This window comes from Callospermophilus lateralis, chromosome 10, assembly GCF_048772815.1.
Source record: "Callospermophilus lateralis isolate mCalLat2 chromosome 10, mCalLat2.hap1, whole genome shotgun sequence".
NCBI lineage: Eukaryota > Metazoa > Chordata > Mammalia > Rodentia > Sciuridae > Callospermophilus > Callospermophilus lateralis.
Window position 1 is genome coordinate 17,265,450 of NC_135314.1, and position 16,504 is coordinate 17,281,953.

The 16,504-nt window shown below is 39.3% G+C and overlaps 1 protein-coding gene across 6 annotated transcripts in view; it reads left to right on the plus strand.

Moving 5' to 3' along the window:
- Positions 1–16,504, plus strand: part of App (amyloid beta precursor protein) — a 236,323-nt gene that overhangs the window by 137,809 nt on the left and 82,010 nt on the right. For 2 of the 6 annotated variants that reach the window (XM_076868550.2, XM_076868551.2), the window contains exons 7-8: positions 4,912–5,079; positions 7,238–7,294. The exons of 2 other annotated variants lie outside the window; for them this stretch is intronic. In XM_076868550.2, coding sequence (XP_076724665.1) covers positions 4,912–5,079; positions 7,238–7,294 — 225 coding nt within the window. The remainder of the gene's footprint in view (positions 1–4,911; positions 5,080–7,237; positions 7,295–16,504) is intronic. 2 more of the 6 variants (XM_076868552.2, XM_076868553.2) reach the window with 1 other exon arrangement.

Below are 16,504 nucleotides of genomic sequence, written 5' to 3' on the forward strand. Positions count from 1 at the left end.
CCTTCTTGTCTTTTTGAAATATGATTGAATCTTGTATCTCTAATTTTGACATTTCAACTGCATTTAAAAGAGAGGGTGGATTATTCTTATTCTCTTAAATTTTTATCCATTCAGGTCACCCAAAGGCTCTTGCAAACAACAAATTCTAAGTTCATGGGATTGGGCGGGAGTCCAGGCATTGCTGGTCCGGGGCAGTACTTGGAGGAGGAGCCTCTAGCAGCATCTTCTGCCCTTTATATTCTGCAGATTTGAGGCACTGAGTCGGGGAATAAGACTCTGAAATGGTGGTATTGTTCTTAAGGCATTAGTAATGTCAACCAGAGTGAGAGAACACTGAGGTATCTACCCAGTGGAGTTTTTTGTTTGTTTTTGCTTTAAAATTAAACCGTAGAACAAGAAAAATGTAAGGCTCTTCTAGGCTCTTCTACATATAATATTGCTCCTGGTTGCACTTGTGCCCCTGTTGGTATGCTAGCCTGTGAAAACTAATTATTCATGAACTTGTTTCACTTAATGAGCCACAACCATTGGTAGCTTGAAATACCATGGAAATCAGCAAACGCTGTGACTCAAGTGTTTTATCTTTCATTTTGCTGGAGAAAGCCAATTTCCCAACGTACTCTACCTCTCATTGAATGGGAAGAGCCCTCCCTTTGACTTTCTGACAGTGAACATGATACCTTTTGCCTGGTTTCAAACTTATTAATACTGTGTTGTAATTCAGACTAGCTGTGCAGATGAGTAAAGAATAAGTGCATGCTTACATCAAACAGGAAACCAAAGTTGAAGGAAAATTACAGTGGAACCCTTCACTGGCTGTTAATATCACAACACAGGAGTTCTGATTAGTCGAAGACTTCACAAGTAAATCTCCTTCAGGTGGCATTTTATAAATAACCTTTCGTCCTGGAGAGACGTGAGAACTGGGTCAGGTATAATTAGAATGGCAGATGTATTGGGTAGCCTTAGAGAATTAACACATTTCAGTAAAAAGCCTGGCCAACTAACGATACCGTCTAGAGACTTCTGTGACAAATAAGCACCCATCATCTTGTACTGAGTCAGTTGCCATGCACAGCTGTTAGTATCATTTGTTGGTATTTCAACCCATATTTGGAGCTTGAGTAAGATATAAGACTTCAGTTCATGCTTACTTGCCTAATTTTATATGATTCTATTTAGTAAAATGTGATTCCTAGATAATAAATATTTGATCATTTGTTGCTCTGATAATTTTCTAGTCATGTTTTTGATGACTACCTGCTAATATGCATAAGCACATGATAAGTGTTCTTTTCTATTAAAAGTTCTAGCATTGAGAAAAACACATCACACACCCCCCAAAAAAGTGCATTGACTTTTAAATTTTTTTCATCTATAGAAATCAAACACTTATATACCTAAGCATCAACAGAACACAAGTTTGATTCTAATAACTTAGGCACAGGATGTAGTAGTGTTTAGAGTTGTAGCAATGACTGAAATCAAGCTTAAAAAAAGTAAAGTTGGGTGTGTGCAGGGGTTGTGGCTCAGTGGTAGAGCTCTTGCCTAGCCCGTGTGAGGCACTGGGCTAATAAAAATAAAAATAAATAAACAAAATTAAGATATTATGTCCATGTACAACTAAAAGTATTTTTTAAAAAAAGTAAAGTTGTTTTAAACTACATTGAGGTCAGTTCTTTTCATTATTGATGGACTGAATGAACACATACTTTTGAACTATCCAAAATAAGTGTGTGTAGAGGATTTCAATACTTATGTTCTTTATTTTTATTTTACTATTAGATGAAGTAAGTGATTTACTACAAAGGCAAACTGTATTTGTCTTAGATTTTTCTGTCCTCATTTGACTTAATATTTGGAGAAAAACACAAGATAAGGAATTTTTAACTAGAGGAAATGAGATATATATTTTACTGTGTATGACATTTAATTAAGTACATATTCTTACAGAATATGGAGAAAATTATGCTTCATGACTTTTTTTTTTTTTTAATAACCTCAGAATCTACAGTTCTTAGTTCTGTCCATAAAACTCCCTGGTTTGATCAGAAGCAGTTGAACTTTAGAGATTGGGAAGGGACACAGGAACACTTTAGCCCCTGGCTTCCAGCCCCACACCCATCTGCTCCTCCATACCTGTGTATTTTGCATGAGATCATCTTGTGCTGTTCTGCCCATTCCCCACCACATTACCACAAATACAATGTGTATGTAAGTACTTATGGAATTGTTGCCAATCTCCAGGCAGCTCACAAGGACTTCATCAAGGTTGTGAAACTCTTTGAGACCTTTGAAAGACAGATGTGCTAACAGTCCTAACAAGAGCAGGAGAGTCGGTCCAAAATCTGGGAAATTTTAGAATGAGAGTCATTTGTAGGCTTCAGCAAGAGTTGTGGGTTTATCATGTAGTTATTTACTTACTTAACATAATAAATGGATTTTGAGATCTGGATAATGGTTTTTCTTGTCTTTTGGGGCTCATTTGGCCTGATTTCTTCAAATTAGCTATAACAAAGGGCTTCATAGGTATTTTAGAATGAGGCAGAAGAAAAATAAAAATGAATGTATGTTTCAGTGGTGGCACAGGAAATTATATTCTATTGTAATGTCATTTGAACTCTAGGCTGGGAGATTTTCCTTTTATCAGAAATATGGAGGTATTACTGGGCCGCACACAAGGGCAAATATCCGTCATAGACTGTCTCCTCTCTTCATCATTCTTTTATCTCATGCTTACGGTGCACCCACCAAAGTTCTATTTAGTACATGAGAGAACTCATGAAGACAAGTTTCCTGCACCTGCAGGGCTGTAATGTACACCGGGGGGCCCTTGAGAGACAAGTATTAGAAATTAGGCATTTGGTGCTCTAAGTGGAATAAAATGTGAAAACAGGCCTGAGTGGTTCGGGTACGGTGAACTCTGCTGCCAGCGCTCCTGTCTTAGGGCCATTCTGTGCTTTTTTGGTGTCAGTGGCTGCACACTGCTTGCAACTCCTGTGCCACTTCAACCCAAGGCAGGCTGAAGAGGCACCATTGTCTCTTGGCCTTCTTGGCATTAGCACAGCCTGAGATTAATGATGAGTCACATTGCATCTTAGAAACATGAAAAAGCAACGTGACACGAATATGTTCAGAACAGCCAGAGAGATCCAGCAACAGAGACCAGGCCATCCGGAAGGTGTCTGTTAGATGAAGAGAAGGTCAGGCCCAGAGGCGGAGACCACTGGTGGCTTGTGGTTGGCAAGCCCCACGTGTGGGCGTGACTTTCAGCTCTGCAGCCCTGAAGCTGCTGTCAGTAACTCAGAGGTGAAAAGCCCTCCCTGCAAACTAATTTACCCTTTAGAAATTAGAATGGTAGTCCTTGACTTGGGAGGATAAATAAAATTGTCAAGTGAATGGAATCCTTGACTCAATAAGTCAGTCCATTTTTATCCTACAGGAGAATTTGGTACAGAAAGCCAATTAAAGACTAGCCTGGGGGCCATGGGTTTTCAGAGGAGCAACACTGAATATATGACCTTGGTGCCTGACATTGAGCTCCATGCTCCTGGAGTCAGATATTTCCATCTGAGAGAGCCAGAATCATCCTAGATGCCTGTTGTATATTACATGGGACCCCTATGGTGTTTGGACCTCACCTTCTGTGCTCAGGCTGACTGTCCCTTCTGTTGACATCATCATGATGCTAGCAACTTCAGCTTTTGCCACCATGTCATTGCATGTGCTGAAAGAGCAGCATATACAGGGAAGTGAAGTAGAAGTTGAAGTTGCCTTCTCATGGATGTTGTGGGTCTTTGTCTCTGTGTTGAGTATTCCTAAATTGGAAGCTCTGGGTTATCCATAGCTTTACCTTTCAGAAGGGTATTTTTTTCCCTGATAAGTTAGTAAAACCAAGAATAAACAAGATATGTGTGTGTGCTTCGGTATAAGCCAGCATGGCAGGAAGCAAACTCAGAGAGAAAAGTAGGACTCTTGTTTTATCTCCAGCAAAACTGGGATCCATGGGAGATGTAGAGTTCTACTTGTGATCATGATTAACTTATAAATGAATTGAATGGATTTCTACACTTGGAGTCAATCAGGGATTATGAAACCAATCTTGGGGAGGGTGGCAAGGCAAGTGGACAGGTAAGATGCATTTTAATGTAAAACAATGCATGGTATGTATTAACAACTTAGCGCTGGTGGACTGTATTCTATGGTTTGGAACATTAGTCAAGATGAATGCACAAATAAAAATTGTCTTAGAGTTGATGTAATTGACTGTAAGTCACATATTTAGAGATATCACAGATGTTTTCAGGTATGATTGGTGATCAGGCTGGAAAATATTCCAAAATATGTGTAATTAAATTTATACCCAAGTGAAGTTAGTCATTTATAGAGGAAACGAAGTCAGATTGTTTGTGAGAGCTTAAACTTTTGCATCCTGTTCAAAACATCAAAATTGTTTTAAAAGAGAAGTTTATTTTTTAAATTTTTATTTTTTAAATATTTGTTTTAGTTGCAGGTGGACACATAAATAACCTTTATTTAATTTTTATGTGGTGCTGAGGAACGAATCCAGTGCCTCACATATGCTAGGCAAGCGCTTTACCACTGAGCCACAACCCCAGCCCCAGAAGTTTATTTATTTATTTTTTTAATGGAGAATTTAATATACACCTAAAAGCAACTCAAAGATCTTTTCACTTCTGGCCTAAATCTTTCTGTTACCACTGAGCCCTAGACAACAACCCAGATGAGAGCTCCCTGCCATTTCAAATACCCCAGTTACTGTGGGGCAGAGACAGCCTAGGACACCTGGTCCATGTCACTCAGGGAGGATGAATGCATGAGTAAGCGTGTGTAGGGGAACAGTGACATGCCTTTTCATGCTAAATGTGGTTCCACATCTCCTCTGACTAGAGGTGTGCTCTGAACAAGCCGAGACCGGGCCCTGCCGAGCAATGATCTCCCGCTGGTACTTTGATGTTACTGAAGGGAAGTGCGCCCCCTTCTTTTACGGCGGATGTGGCGGCAACAGGAACAACTTTGACTCTGAAGAGTACTGCCTGGCGGTGTGTGGCAGCGTCAGTAAGTGGACCCCTCCTCCAGCCCGGCCACCTTTCGCCTTTCTCGCCACTGACTCTGCTCCTTGTAACAGATTGATTTTCTTGGTTCTTGGGAATGGGCCTGTTGCTACCACTAACACATTTCTGTCAGTTCTCTAATTGCCCAGTCTCTGCAGTACGTTCAATCATGAGCACATCTCTTGTCTGTCTCTAATAATTATTAAGCATGGCCTTGGATGTGCTCTTGTTCTATCTGTAGTAGATTCGTCTTGCAATCTGGAGGGATTTTCAAGTGCTTGTCTTGAAAACGGAGCTGGAGTGGCCTTCTCTGCAAATGCATACTCACCTCTACGTCTCTGTCCGTGTGTCCGTGTTTATGCATGTGCACTGCGTGTGCAAAGACAGTCTGCCCCTGGAAGTGGCTGACCAAGGTGTACTGATGTGATGACTGCCTTTGAATTGCTTCATAGCATGTTTGCCTGGTGTGGTGGCCAGGGAGTGTGATTGAGTGGAGCTTGTGCACTTCAGATGACCAAGGGCAGAAGTGGCCCTGGTAACCTGGGTTCAGCACGCAGGCATTTGCAATGTCCAGTTTTCATTCCTTTTCTTGGAAACAGAAGAAAACTCTTAACATTAGAAACTTTCAAAGACATAAAGCTCGGAATATAATTTTCAAAAACTCTGGGGAATAAATATATGAGATCATGATGACTTAAGTGCAAGGTGGACTCCCCAACGGGAGGGAGGGGTTATTTTTGTTCATTGACAGGAAGAAGTTAAAAATCATGTTGAAATTCAATAATTGTGTTTGTTTTGGGGGAGACTTCTGCATTTATTCCCCTGTTTTGTAAGGGTGGCAACCACCATTTCCTGCCTGGAATTCCTGGGGATTATAGAAATTATTTTCTGCCAGATCATAGGATTAAGCAAAACAACAAAAGGGCATGCACCATTAAGACCTTCCACTTTTGAAGGAGCCCAATATTTTACCTGAGATCTTAGGGAAAGTTCCTGTTGATCTTCTGGCCTGTGATGTGGTTCTTCTTCAACCCTTTGTAAGAACAGGTGGAAGAACTAGTAACCCAAACCCCCTTTTCTCCTCTCTGATTGGATGATTGCAGCTTCTAGCTCAAAAGACTCTCTTCTCCAGTTTCAAACAAAGGAGTTAATTAGGTCAGGTAATTTGGAGCACAATGGGGGATTCTGTTGCCTGGAGCCTTTGAAAAAAGGGCTTTTGTTACAGCAATTCTTATGCTTTAGCTGCTGGGTGAGATTTCCTGGCAAGCTTCCAACTTTTTCTTCCTTTCCCTAGGAAATTTATTTTCTGGACTCCTATATTAACCAGTCCAGAAAATAAATCTAAATATATAAATATAAAATGTATATATGTGAATGAAGAAGTTTGTTTTAATTATTAGCAATGATGAATTTGCATTAAGAATTAGAATTAACCTTCCCCGTTGGCCCTCCCCATACCCTTTCACTGTAGGCTGGAGTGGAGGCGTTTAAAACCACAAGTTGGTGGGATGCCCTGGAAAGCACACACTTTCCTGAGAGATTTGCAAAGTGTAGACTTTCCCAAAGGTGATATATTGAGCAGGGCAAACAGTACTTAGAGGGAGTGGGCTACAGAAAAAGTATCAAGAAAGAAATGGCAGAACTGGGGATGGAGCTCAATAGAGCAGCACTTACCTAGAACTCACCACCCTCTGGGTTCTATCTCTATCTTGCAAAAAAAAAAAAAAAAAGCAAGGAGCTAAAGATCAGTTAGATGGACAGACAGGTACAGAGGTAGAATAGGCATTATCAAAAGCTGCCCAATGAATGGAGATGCTATGAGAAACAAATAGTAGGGAATTAGTGATACTTGGCACTAAGGAAAGTAGAATAGAAGCAAGAAGTCCTCTCATAGATACTTGGATGTCCAGAAGTCCACTCATAGATACTTGGATGTCCTATCAGAGACAAAATGTCCAGCATCCTCAGATGTTCATCTCTGGTGAAAATAGATCATACATTTATTTATATGTTTACTTAGATTCCTTGTTTAGTTTTTTGCTTTTAATTTAATGTTATTTTTGTTTGTTTTGCTTTGGGCCAGTGGAATCATGTGAGTGAGTTTTAGCCATCCTTCCCATGTTTCTGTTTTTGTTTTTAGTTATGTTCTCTTTTTTCCATAGTGTCCCAAAGTTTATTCAAGACTACTCGGGAACCTCTCCCCCAAGATCCTGTTAAAAGTATGTTGTTGTTCACTTGTGGGGAGGGGCGAGGGAGGAGAGCATTGCATGGCTATCATACCTGCAGCACCACCACCTTCTTTGCATGGGTTTGTGTTTCTTGAACACTGTCTTTTAATGAAGTGTGTGTTCCCATTGCCTTGCTTGTGATTTCAAAACCACTTGTTTTAGCAGAGAACTTCAGATGTCAGGCTGAGAGCCTGGACCAAAGCTAATTCTATTTGATCAACTTCCTTTCTATTTAGTGCTGTTCAGTTAAATATCATATATGCAACATTATTATCGTATTCAACTTGGCATCACTTTTATTTCCTAAAAGCTGCCATGATGCTGTGATTTAATAAGAGATCACATCCATTAATAACTTGTTTTCTCCCAAGATGTCTAATATTTATTAATCATAACACACAGACTAATTTGTGCACCTACATTCCAATGATATATGTGATAAGACAACCTAGGAGGTGAAAGGTCACACAGATTTCAGGACCATTGCTTCCTCTTGTTCCAGAATGCACAGTGGTGGGTCAGAGGTGCTTCACTTATGATTTTAAAAGGTAGAAAAAGAGTTTCCTATAAAGGAATGTTATAGGAAAAGCCAACTACTGGGCGTCTTACAGTGTCTTGTGTTTTCTGATTATTTTAGTTGTCATGTCAGTCTAACTTGATTTAAAAATGTGACGTCAAATACACCAGTACTTATTTTCAGATTTGGATTATATCCAGCAATAGATTTAGCCAGCTCAAGGTCTTTTGATTTGCCACGAGACGTGATTTCAGTTGTGACTTAGATATTTTTTAATTAAAATTATCTTTATTAACATTATCCTGGAGGAAAACAAAATCCTGTTCTCAAAACTGATGGAACCAATTGTTTCTTTAAAAAGAGAAATTATAGATGGAAAATTAGATACTTTGCAAAAGATTTTATCCTAAACTATAAAGGTTTCTAATGGCTTCCATAAGGTATTCATATTGGCTCAGATAGTATATAATTTTTGAAGGATATAGTTTTTCCTACATGGTAAACCTATTTCTATACTGTTATGGAAATAAAAACATTTTTTTTTCTGTAAGAACACTAAAAATCTGGCAAGTAGGTAGACATAGAAGGACTAGAAAGAAATCTCCCAATATTACACTGTATTATTGATAATATTTTTATTGCATGGCATGTTGCAATGTGCCAAGTTTTTTCACAGATTATTTGTGTTTCTCTGGGCCACTTCATGGACATTTTCTTCATTTCCTTTGTACATAGGAGAAAATGAGACTTAAAGAGCTTAGTGACTTATGTAGAGCCATCAAACATGGGAGGACAAGGTTTGAAACCAAAACAACGTTTTGGCTGTGCTCCATACCAAATGGCTAAGCATTTGGTTCTGACATTGTTTTCTAGGTTAGACAATTACATCTGAGGTTCAGAAAGGACATTTTAAGAATGCAGAAAATAACAAAAAGAGGATGAAGAATATTAACATTTTATCCTAAATGCCATGATTATAGATAGCATGCACCAGTAAATTACAAGCATTTCCCACTCTTTTTAAAAATAAAGGTGATTTTACCCTTAAGTTTCATTTTATATCGTTTTAGCATATAAAAGAATGGTATTTTTCATTTTAATGAACTGATAGAAATGAACATCATCATTTGATTCATTTTCCATTTTTCGTCCACTCTTCCAGATATTGAAAGTCTCTTTTGTAGTTTTCTCTTCCCCAGTTATTTTCTCCATCTACTTGCACTGTCTGTAGGATTCTGACACCTTCCGTTCTAGGAGGATGAAGTGATTTTGTCAGTTATATTTTCATGACTACCTATGGAGCCTCTTCAATCACAGCAAGTGAAGGGTTCTGCAGTGCTAGTGCAAACAGACAGGAGAAACCATATAATTTATAGTTATTTATAGGCTGTGCAGCTAGGCAGTCTTGTTTATAGCAAAGCTGCACATTTGAATTGAAAAAGCCACGGTCAGGTAGAGGTCAAATGTAGATAGCAGACTTGATTCAGAGAAAGTGAACTGAACTGGACGGTGACCACGCTGGTTCTGTTGGGCAACTTGGGCTTAGGCTTTGCCCCTTCACCAGCGTGGGCTAATTGAACGACATCTCTGCAAGAGGTGATTGGTTTTACAGGTTGCTCAGTCTTGAGCTTCTTCTAGTCAAAAACTAAATGTGAAAATGAGGTAGGAAAAGCTCTTCAGTTGAACCGGTGTGAGATTATACTTAACAGAAAAAGTGTATGATGGGTCTACATTATAAATGTAATAATTTTCCTGTCAAGACTTCTTATTACTGTAATCGGGCATTTGTAGATTTTAATTTTTTTGTCAGAAAAAAACGCTTTTGAGAAGTATTACAATTTTAGGAACACAGATTTGCTTTGGGTTTTTTGTTGTTCTCATAAGTAAGTGTTGAAATCATAAATATAAAAGAGATAGAGACATGAGACTGAGAGCTATTATTTTACTTATAAGCATATGGACTTAAATCCTTTAAAGAAATCCTGTCCATTTGGGATAAAGCATTTTGTGAGATTTAGTTTTCCAATATTAATTTGATATCTGCCTCTTTGAGTTGAGGACAGTGGAAAAGTTCTGTATTCAGTCTGTATGATGCAGTTTGTAAAGAGAATTATTATGTACTTTTTACTATGTTTAAATTTTGAGTTATGATCATCTCTTCTAGTATTGGCCCCTTCAGATTGCTTCTCAAAAGACAAACAGATCAATCCTTAATAGCATTGAATCTCACAAAGATCATTGTGTCATTTTTTTAGTCAACTGATTGCCCTGTGGGGATCTGGCCAAAGGGTGACCTATCTCTGGCTCCTTCATTTTTGCTGACATGTGATGCAGATAATATCCAGCCCGGAATTTCCAAGCCTCAGCATGATTGACACTTTGGTCTGGATAGTTCATTGCTGTGAGTGTCCTGTGCATGTAGGATATTTAACAGCACCCCTGGTCCCAGTCCCCATATGCCATTATCAAGCTGCAATAACTAAAAATGTCTCCAGACATTGCTAAATGTGCCTGAGGCAGGTAGGTGACAAAATCTCCCTTGGTGTAGAACTACTGTTCTAGACTATTATTTTTTTTCCATCTCTGACCCAGAAATATAAGTAGGCTATAAACAGGTATGTGTACTACCAAAGGGAGGCTGTTGGATTGTAAAGATGTCCGTCCGTGACCTCCAATTCTCCACAGATATCTATGAAATTAAATTTGTTAGGCCATTATCCTAGCTCTCAATACTGGTGAGAAAAGGGAGGTATGGCTATTGCTATTCTGACTAAGATGTGAGGTCTCATTGTTTTTCTATCTTAATGTGAGCAGAGCATGAACAGAAAGCCCCTAGGCTAGAAGTACACTATTCATCATTTTCTCTCTAAGCCTATGCTAGAAAACATGCATCTGTGGAGATGCCCTGTATGCTTGCTGCACTGCTTACTTGTGCCTTGGGATCATGTTTATGACCTTAGGCTCATGTTTATGGCAGAGGTGGAGTTCTTTCCCCATACAGGATTGAGGAAGGGGAAAGGTGAATTTGTCATCACCTCAAAGCAACCCAGATACCATAGAATAGTCTAGTGCACTTCCAGAGGATATAAAAAGAATTGGAGTCTATCAGATCAGGCCAAACTCCCACCCCTAGGTTCTTAGCCTGTTGCTGCAGAAGCCCAGGATCTGTAAACTGTAGGTCACTCCCTGTGTAGCCTTTGCAAGGAAGGGACAGCTTTAACCCCAGTGTTACCAGTCACTGCAGCCTGTCTTAACTGTGTCCTACTTTAATGCCTTGGCCATGTGGTCTTTGGCCAGAATTGAACTCTTGTTCTTAATCATGATCCTTTTCCTTTGAATTGTGAAATAGCCCGTTCTATAATACTAATGGAACTGTGAGGTTTTTTTTTTTTAAACCACCAAACATTATTAAAAACAATTACCGAAAGATGTGACAATATATTAAATTACATGCCACATCAGTGCCAATGAAATCTACCAGATTGACCAGTATGGAGAGCCAAATCTTTGATATCCAGAAGTGCTTAGATTAAAAAATAAAAAGCTTCCTTCAATGCTATAATAGTAAGCAACTCCAAGATGGAAGAGGATTGAATTGCTTACCAAACCAGCTGGTTTTTTTTTTTTTTTAAGAACACTTTACTTTGAAGAGTAAAGGGAAATAAGGAAACTCATTATATATTTGCTTTCCCTTCATTCACTCACTAAAGGTGAGTGGATAGTTTTCATTAGAGAGATTGGCAAACCTTTGCTATTAAAAGGCCTGCTAGTAAATATTTTAAACTTTGCAGGTCAGGCAGTCTCTGCTGCAGTTACTTGACTCTGTACTTGCAGCATGAAAACAGCCACAGAAAATAAATAAATGAACTGACGTGGCTGGGTTGTTCCCATAAAGCATAATTTTTGAAACAGCAGCCAGCAGGCCAACCCCTCATTTAATACAGCGGTTGCTTTTGAACTCAGGATGTGCCAGTGCTAAGCCAGGCATTTTGAGAGAGACCAGCAAAGTAATCCAAACATTCTGCTCTCTACAACTTGATAGTTTTATTGCTGAGATGAGACTCCGGTATGCAATGCAATTTAACAATGCAAAGCAAAATATATACCTGTAGGAACAGATGCTTGTAGAGGCTGGAATAGAATGAAATTGCTTTTATCCTTAAGACTGCTGTAGAGGTGAAATTTCCTTCTGGTTTGACTGCTACAGTTTCTGTGAAAGTGGATGATATGGAAGATTTGGACTTTGTAAACTCATCCATTGAGTGTTGAACAGATACGATACGACAGTCATTTCTTTATGAGGATCACTAAAGCTTCCAACACACTGACAAGAAACAATAACTCATGGTTAAGACACTCTAGAAGCCATTTGTCATTGCTGTTACTTCACACATGTTTTTTAGAGTCAGACTTGAGATGACTTTTAAATGTTATTGGCTTGTACTAAATAAAGAATGTAGATAATAATAAAGCCACATTCATTTCACATATTTGACAAAATTCCCAACTTAGTACGTGTCCACAGACATTAAAAAAAAGAAAGAAAGAAATGTAGCTTAACTAGAATAAACACAGCAGAGATTACATTTTTATGACCTTATGTCCACACGATGTATTGATAGTGTTCCCTGCCAACTCTGACTGCACTGGCTATAAAGAAAATGTGATACCAGGACTTATCAGGAGAATGTGCCTTGTCCTTTTATTTATTTATTTATTTATTTATTTATTTATTTATTTGAAAATCTGGTGTCATATAAAAGGATAACAAACTTTGTTTTCACATTATAAATGGCTCCTCAGATTTGGTAAGGATAATAAATGCTTGAGTTTGGAATGCATTAGGAGTTTTAGCTATCTTGAAATTAGAGAAATGAAGAAACTTTAAAGTTTTCCTCCATTTAAGTGGTGTAGCAGTCCAAAAGGCCTGCCAGATTGAGATGAAATTTTCACTTAAAGTCTGTCTTTTGGGTTAATATTTTACCCATATATAAATTATCTACATGGCCTCTTCTCATAAATTATAGCCCTTTCAAGTGACAGCACTGCTCATTCTGTATCAAATAGCGTTTTCAATGATAAGGCAATGACTTATGTAGGATTTAATTTACTTTCATCTCTAGCTGCCAGTGGCATAGAGATAAGTGACCATCTGCTGACAAGAAGAGATGGACCAAATTTTCTTCTTATAATCTAATATTAGAATATCAACTCGGATGTCATTTGTGGGGCTCTGTTTACATCTGCCTTGCTTGTATCCTGTTCTAGGAGATCCTGATCATCACTGTTTGAAAGTAGGATTATTTCTTCTTTAGCACCCCGAGTCCATCATAATTGACAAAACAAATGAATTCAAAATTATAGGAACAACTTTTTGGTGTCTCTAATTTTGACCTCACATTTGTGCCATCTTTGCTATGAATATGAAATAGAGGACAGTTGGCCCTTGGTACTCATTTTTCCACATCCACAGATTGAGCCAACTGCTCATCAAAAATCTTTAAAAAACTGCATCTGTACTTAATGTGTACAGGCTTCCTTGTCATTCGCTAAACAATATTTACAAGGCATTTACTTTGTATTAGGTATCATAAAAAATCAGAAAATAACAAAATATATGCTAAGATGTGCCTGCGTGCAAATACTATTACATTGTATATAGGAGACTGGACCTCCTTATATGAGAATTTGGGGACCTGCAGGGAGATCCTGGAACCGATTCCCTGAGCATACCAAGGGACAACTGTCCTATGGACCGATCACCAAATCAGAACTAAAATGAGGGAAATTGGTGCTTGAGCAGTTAAATTTGATGGTTTGTCTCATATGGAGTCCTCCAGATGGTCAGAGAGAGTAGAGTGATGTCAGCCGCATCCAGAAAATGTTAGCAGGTTTCACCTTGCTTTGAAGCACATTCCCGTCAAATGATGGTGTTCTCAGGGGAAATGCAATTGGAAATGTTTCATCCGCATCGTGCCCTTGATGATGGGCGGTGCATTTTGTGACAGGAACATTGAGCATAGCACCAGAGCTCATTTGTGGACTGAGAGCAAATCTGCTCCCCCTGCCACCAAGAAAACAGATGTCAGGCAGGTACTGAGGGGAGATTACATGATGCACTGGAAGAGTCACAATAGGCATTGGTATATTGTTACTAAAACTGAAATGAGCCCTCTTATACACATGAAGGCATCCCCCCCCCCAAACCCCCAGGGATTCAGCTACCCAGGGTTCAGGTAACAGCATCTTGTTGTGAGGAGGAAGCAAATCTGTGATCCCTCTCAGGTGTGGGGTGCTGTGGGGAACCTCCTGTGAGAACCACGCTGGCCCAAGCCATCCTTATCTTTTTCTCTACAGAGCCATCCTTCTAATAGGCCTCACAACACATCACATATTCCCCCCCTTAGACACCCACACTGGCTCCCCAGCGGCCTTGCTGGCTCCACCACCTTCTGTGATCTGTCCCATCCCCTGTCTCCCTCTTCCACCTCTTCTGCCTGGCTTCCTCAACTCTGGCCACATAGGCCTCCTTCCCTGCTCCTGGAATTTGCCAAACATTCTCCTCTCTTAGAGCCTCTGTGTCAGTTTCTGCATCTGCCTGCCAGGTTCTTCAGGCAGCTAGCTAGGAAGTGCCCAGATGTCACCTTCATAAGTAAGACTGCTCCTGCACTACGTCCTCCTGCAGCCTCTCTCTCCCCACTGACTCCCTCAACCTCCTTAACCCTGTTTTCCTCCAAAACATAAACCTGCTGTTTTCCTCTATAACACAAACCATATTTTATAATGAAACCATAATCATAACCATTATCATTTCTTGTTTGTCTTGTGAGTGTGTGTGTGTGAGTGTGTGTGTGCATGCACGTGCATGTGTTTGGTGATTGCTTTAGGATATTAGGCCACAGGTAAGGGTGTGTGTTTTGCTCATTGGTGTCTCCATGTGCCTTGCGCATAGTAGGAGCTGTCTTATTGGTAGGATGGAGGAATAAAGGAATGAACAACACTCTCAAGGCAGCATAGTCTGTCTGCAGCAGAGCTGCCATCTCAGACTCTCGGACATCTCTGTCTTCTCAGGGTATGAAGGCAGCTTCTGTAGAAGGCATAGGTCACCCCCCAGGATGCCGCTGAGGATTTGGAAGTAGAATATGCCCCTGGAGGCAGTAATGTGCTATTAATTGGAAGTGCTTCTGTTGTCCTTTTTAAATAGGAAGGCCATTTAAAAAGTGAAAGCATGTGCATATGATGTTGATGGTACTGCTAATGATTAGGCTCCTATAGGTCAGAACCTGGAGCTAAAGATATTTAACTCTGAGTTTAAATCTGGTTTTCTGCGGGAAGGTGAGCACACCCCTGCAGCTTGCTTGCAGAAAGCATGAATGAGCATGTTTTGAGTAGGGGCCCCAGGCTAAGAAGAAGTCATCTGTATTCCAGCTCTGTAGGGTCTTTTGCTTGACCTCATTTTATAATCTTACCATTATTAGAAGTCACTAATTTGCCATATGGCATTCAGGGCAGAACAGTTTTGATAGGAAACAGACGTACAGATATCATAACCAACCATAGTTTTTACCAAGTTGCTCCTTAACAAAATAAAACAGCAACAACAAAAACAAAACCTTTTTGAGTACCCTGGATATGTGAATGAATGAGCTCTACTGCTCTAAAAAATTGAATTTTTAACATTTTTATGATTTACCTAATCCTAAACTCAGATTTTGTGAGCATGTTAAATGATAGTGTTCCCCTCTATGCAATAAAATTGGGCAAATTTCTTTTACTGTCTTCATACTAAACAAGAACACATGTAAGCAACCTAGCACAGTAGATGCTAATAAATTTGGCCAGTTTGGAAAAAGGATCCCATATGACAGCTTCTGAAGAACCTCAGAGTTTTCTGAAGGCTAAAGTGCCTTGTGGTGGTTTGGAAAAAAAAAAAAAAACCTTTCCAAGCCAGTTTGTTTCTACTTTTGAAGTGTATAGGTATAGTGGCCTGCTTTGAGTAACCTGCAATGTGCACCTTCCTGTTCCCCTCTTGCCCTGGGACATGCCCTGACATTCCTTGAGCCATTCACTCCCTTCCCAGAGGGAAACACCTTTTAGAAATAGGTTTTCTCCTACTGCCTGCTACCTGTGTTACCAAGTCTCTGGCCTGCCATGGGCCTTGTCACAACATGGAACAGGTCCTGGAAACACAGTGCCTTTAGGGTGTAGACATAGAGAGGAAAAGAAGCCAGCCCTCTAGACATAGTCCTTAAAAATGCTCTTCCCTGGGCTGGGGTTGTGGCTCAGTGGTAGAGTGCATGCCTAGCATGTGTGAGGCACTGGGTTTGACTCTCTACACCACATATAAATAAATGAATAAAATAAAGGTTCATCAACATCTAAATATATATATATATATATATATATATATATATATATATATATATATATATACACACACACACACACACATATCTATATATTCTTTTAAAAAATGTTCTTCCCTTCCTCCTCACCAGCTACAGGGCCATAATAATAAAATACTGGATTTATTTTTAAAATATTAACATATTATCATTCTTCTTTCCATAACTAGACTGTAATCTGATTTCCCAGTTAGTGTGTACATAGGATAATCTCACTCATTCTTATTCATTGAGATGGAGAGTTAGTATAAATGGCTACAAAGTTTGAATTAAATATTT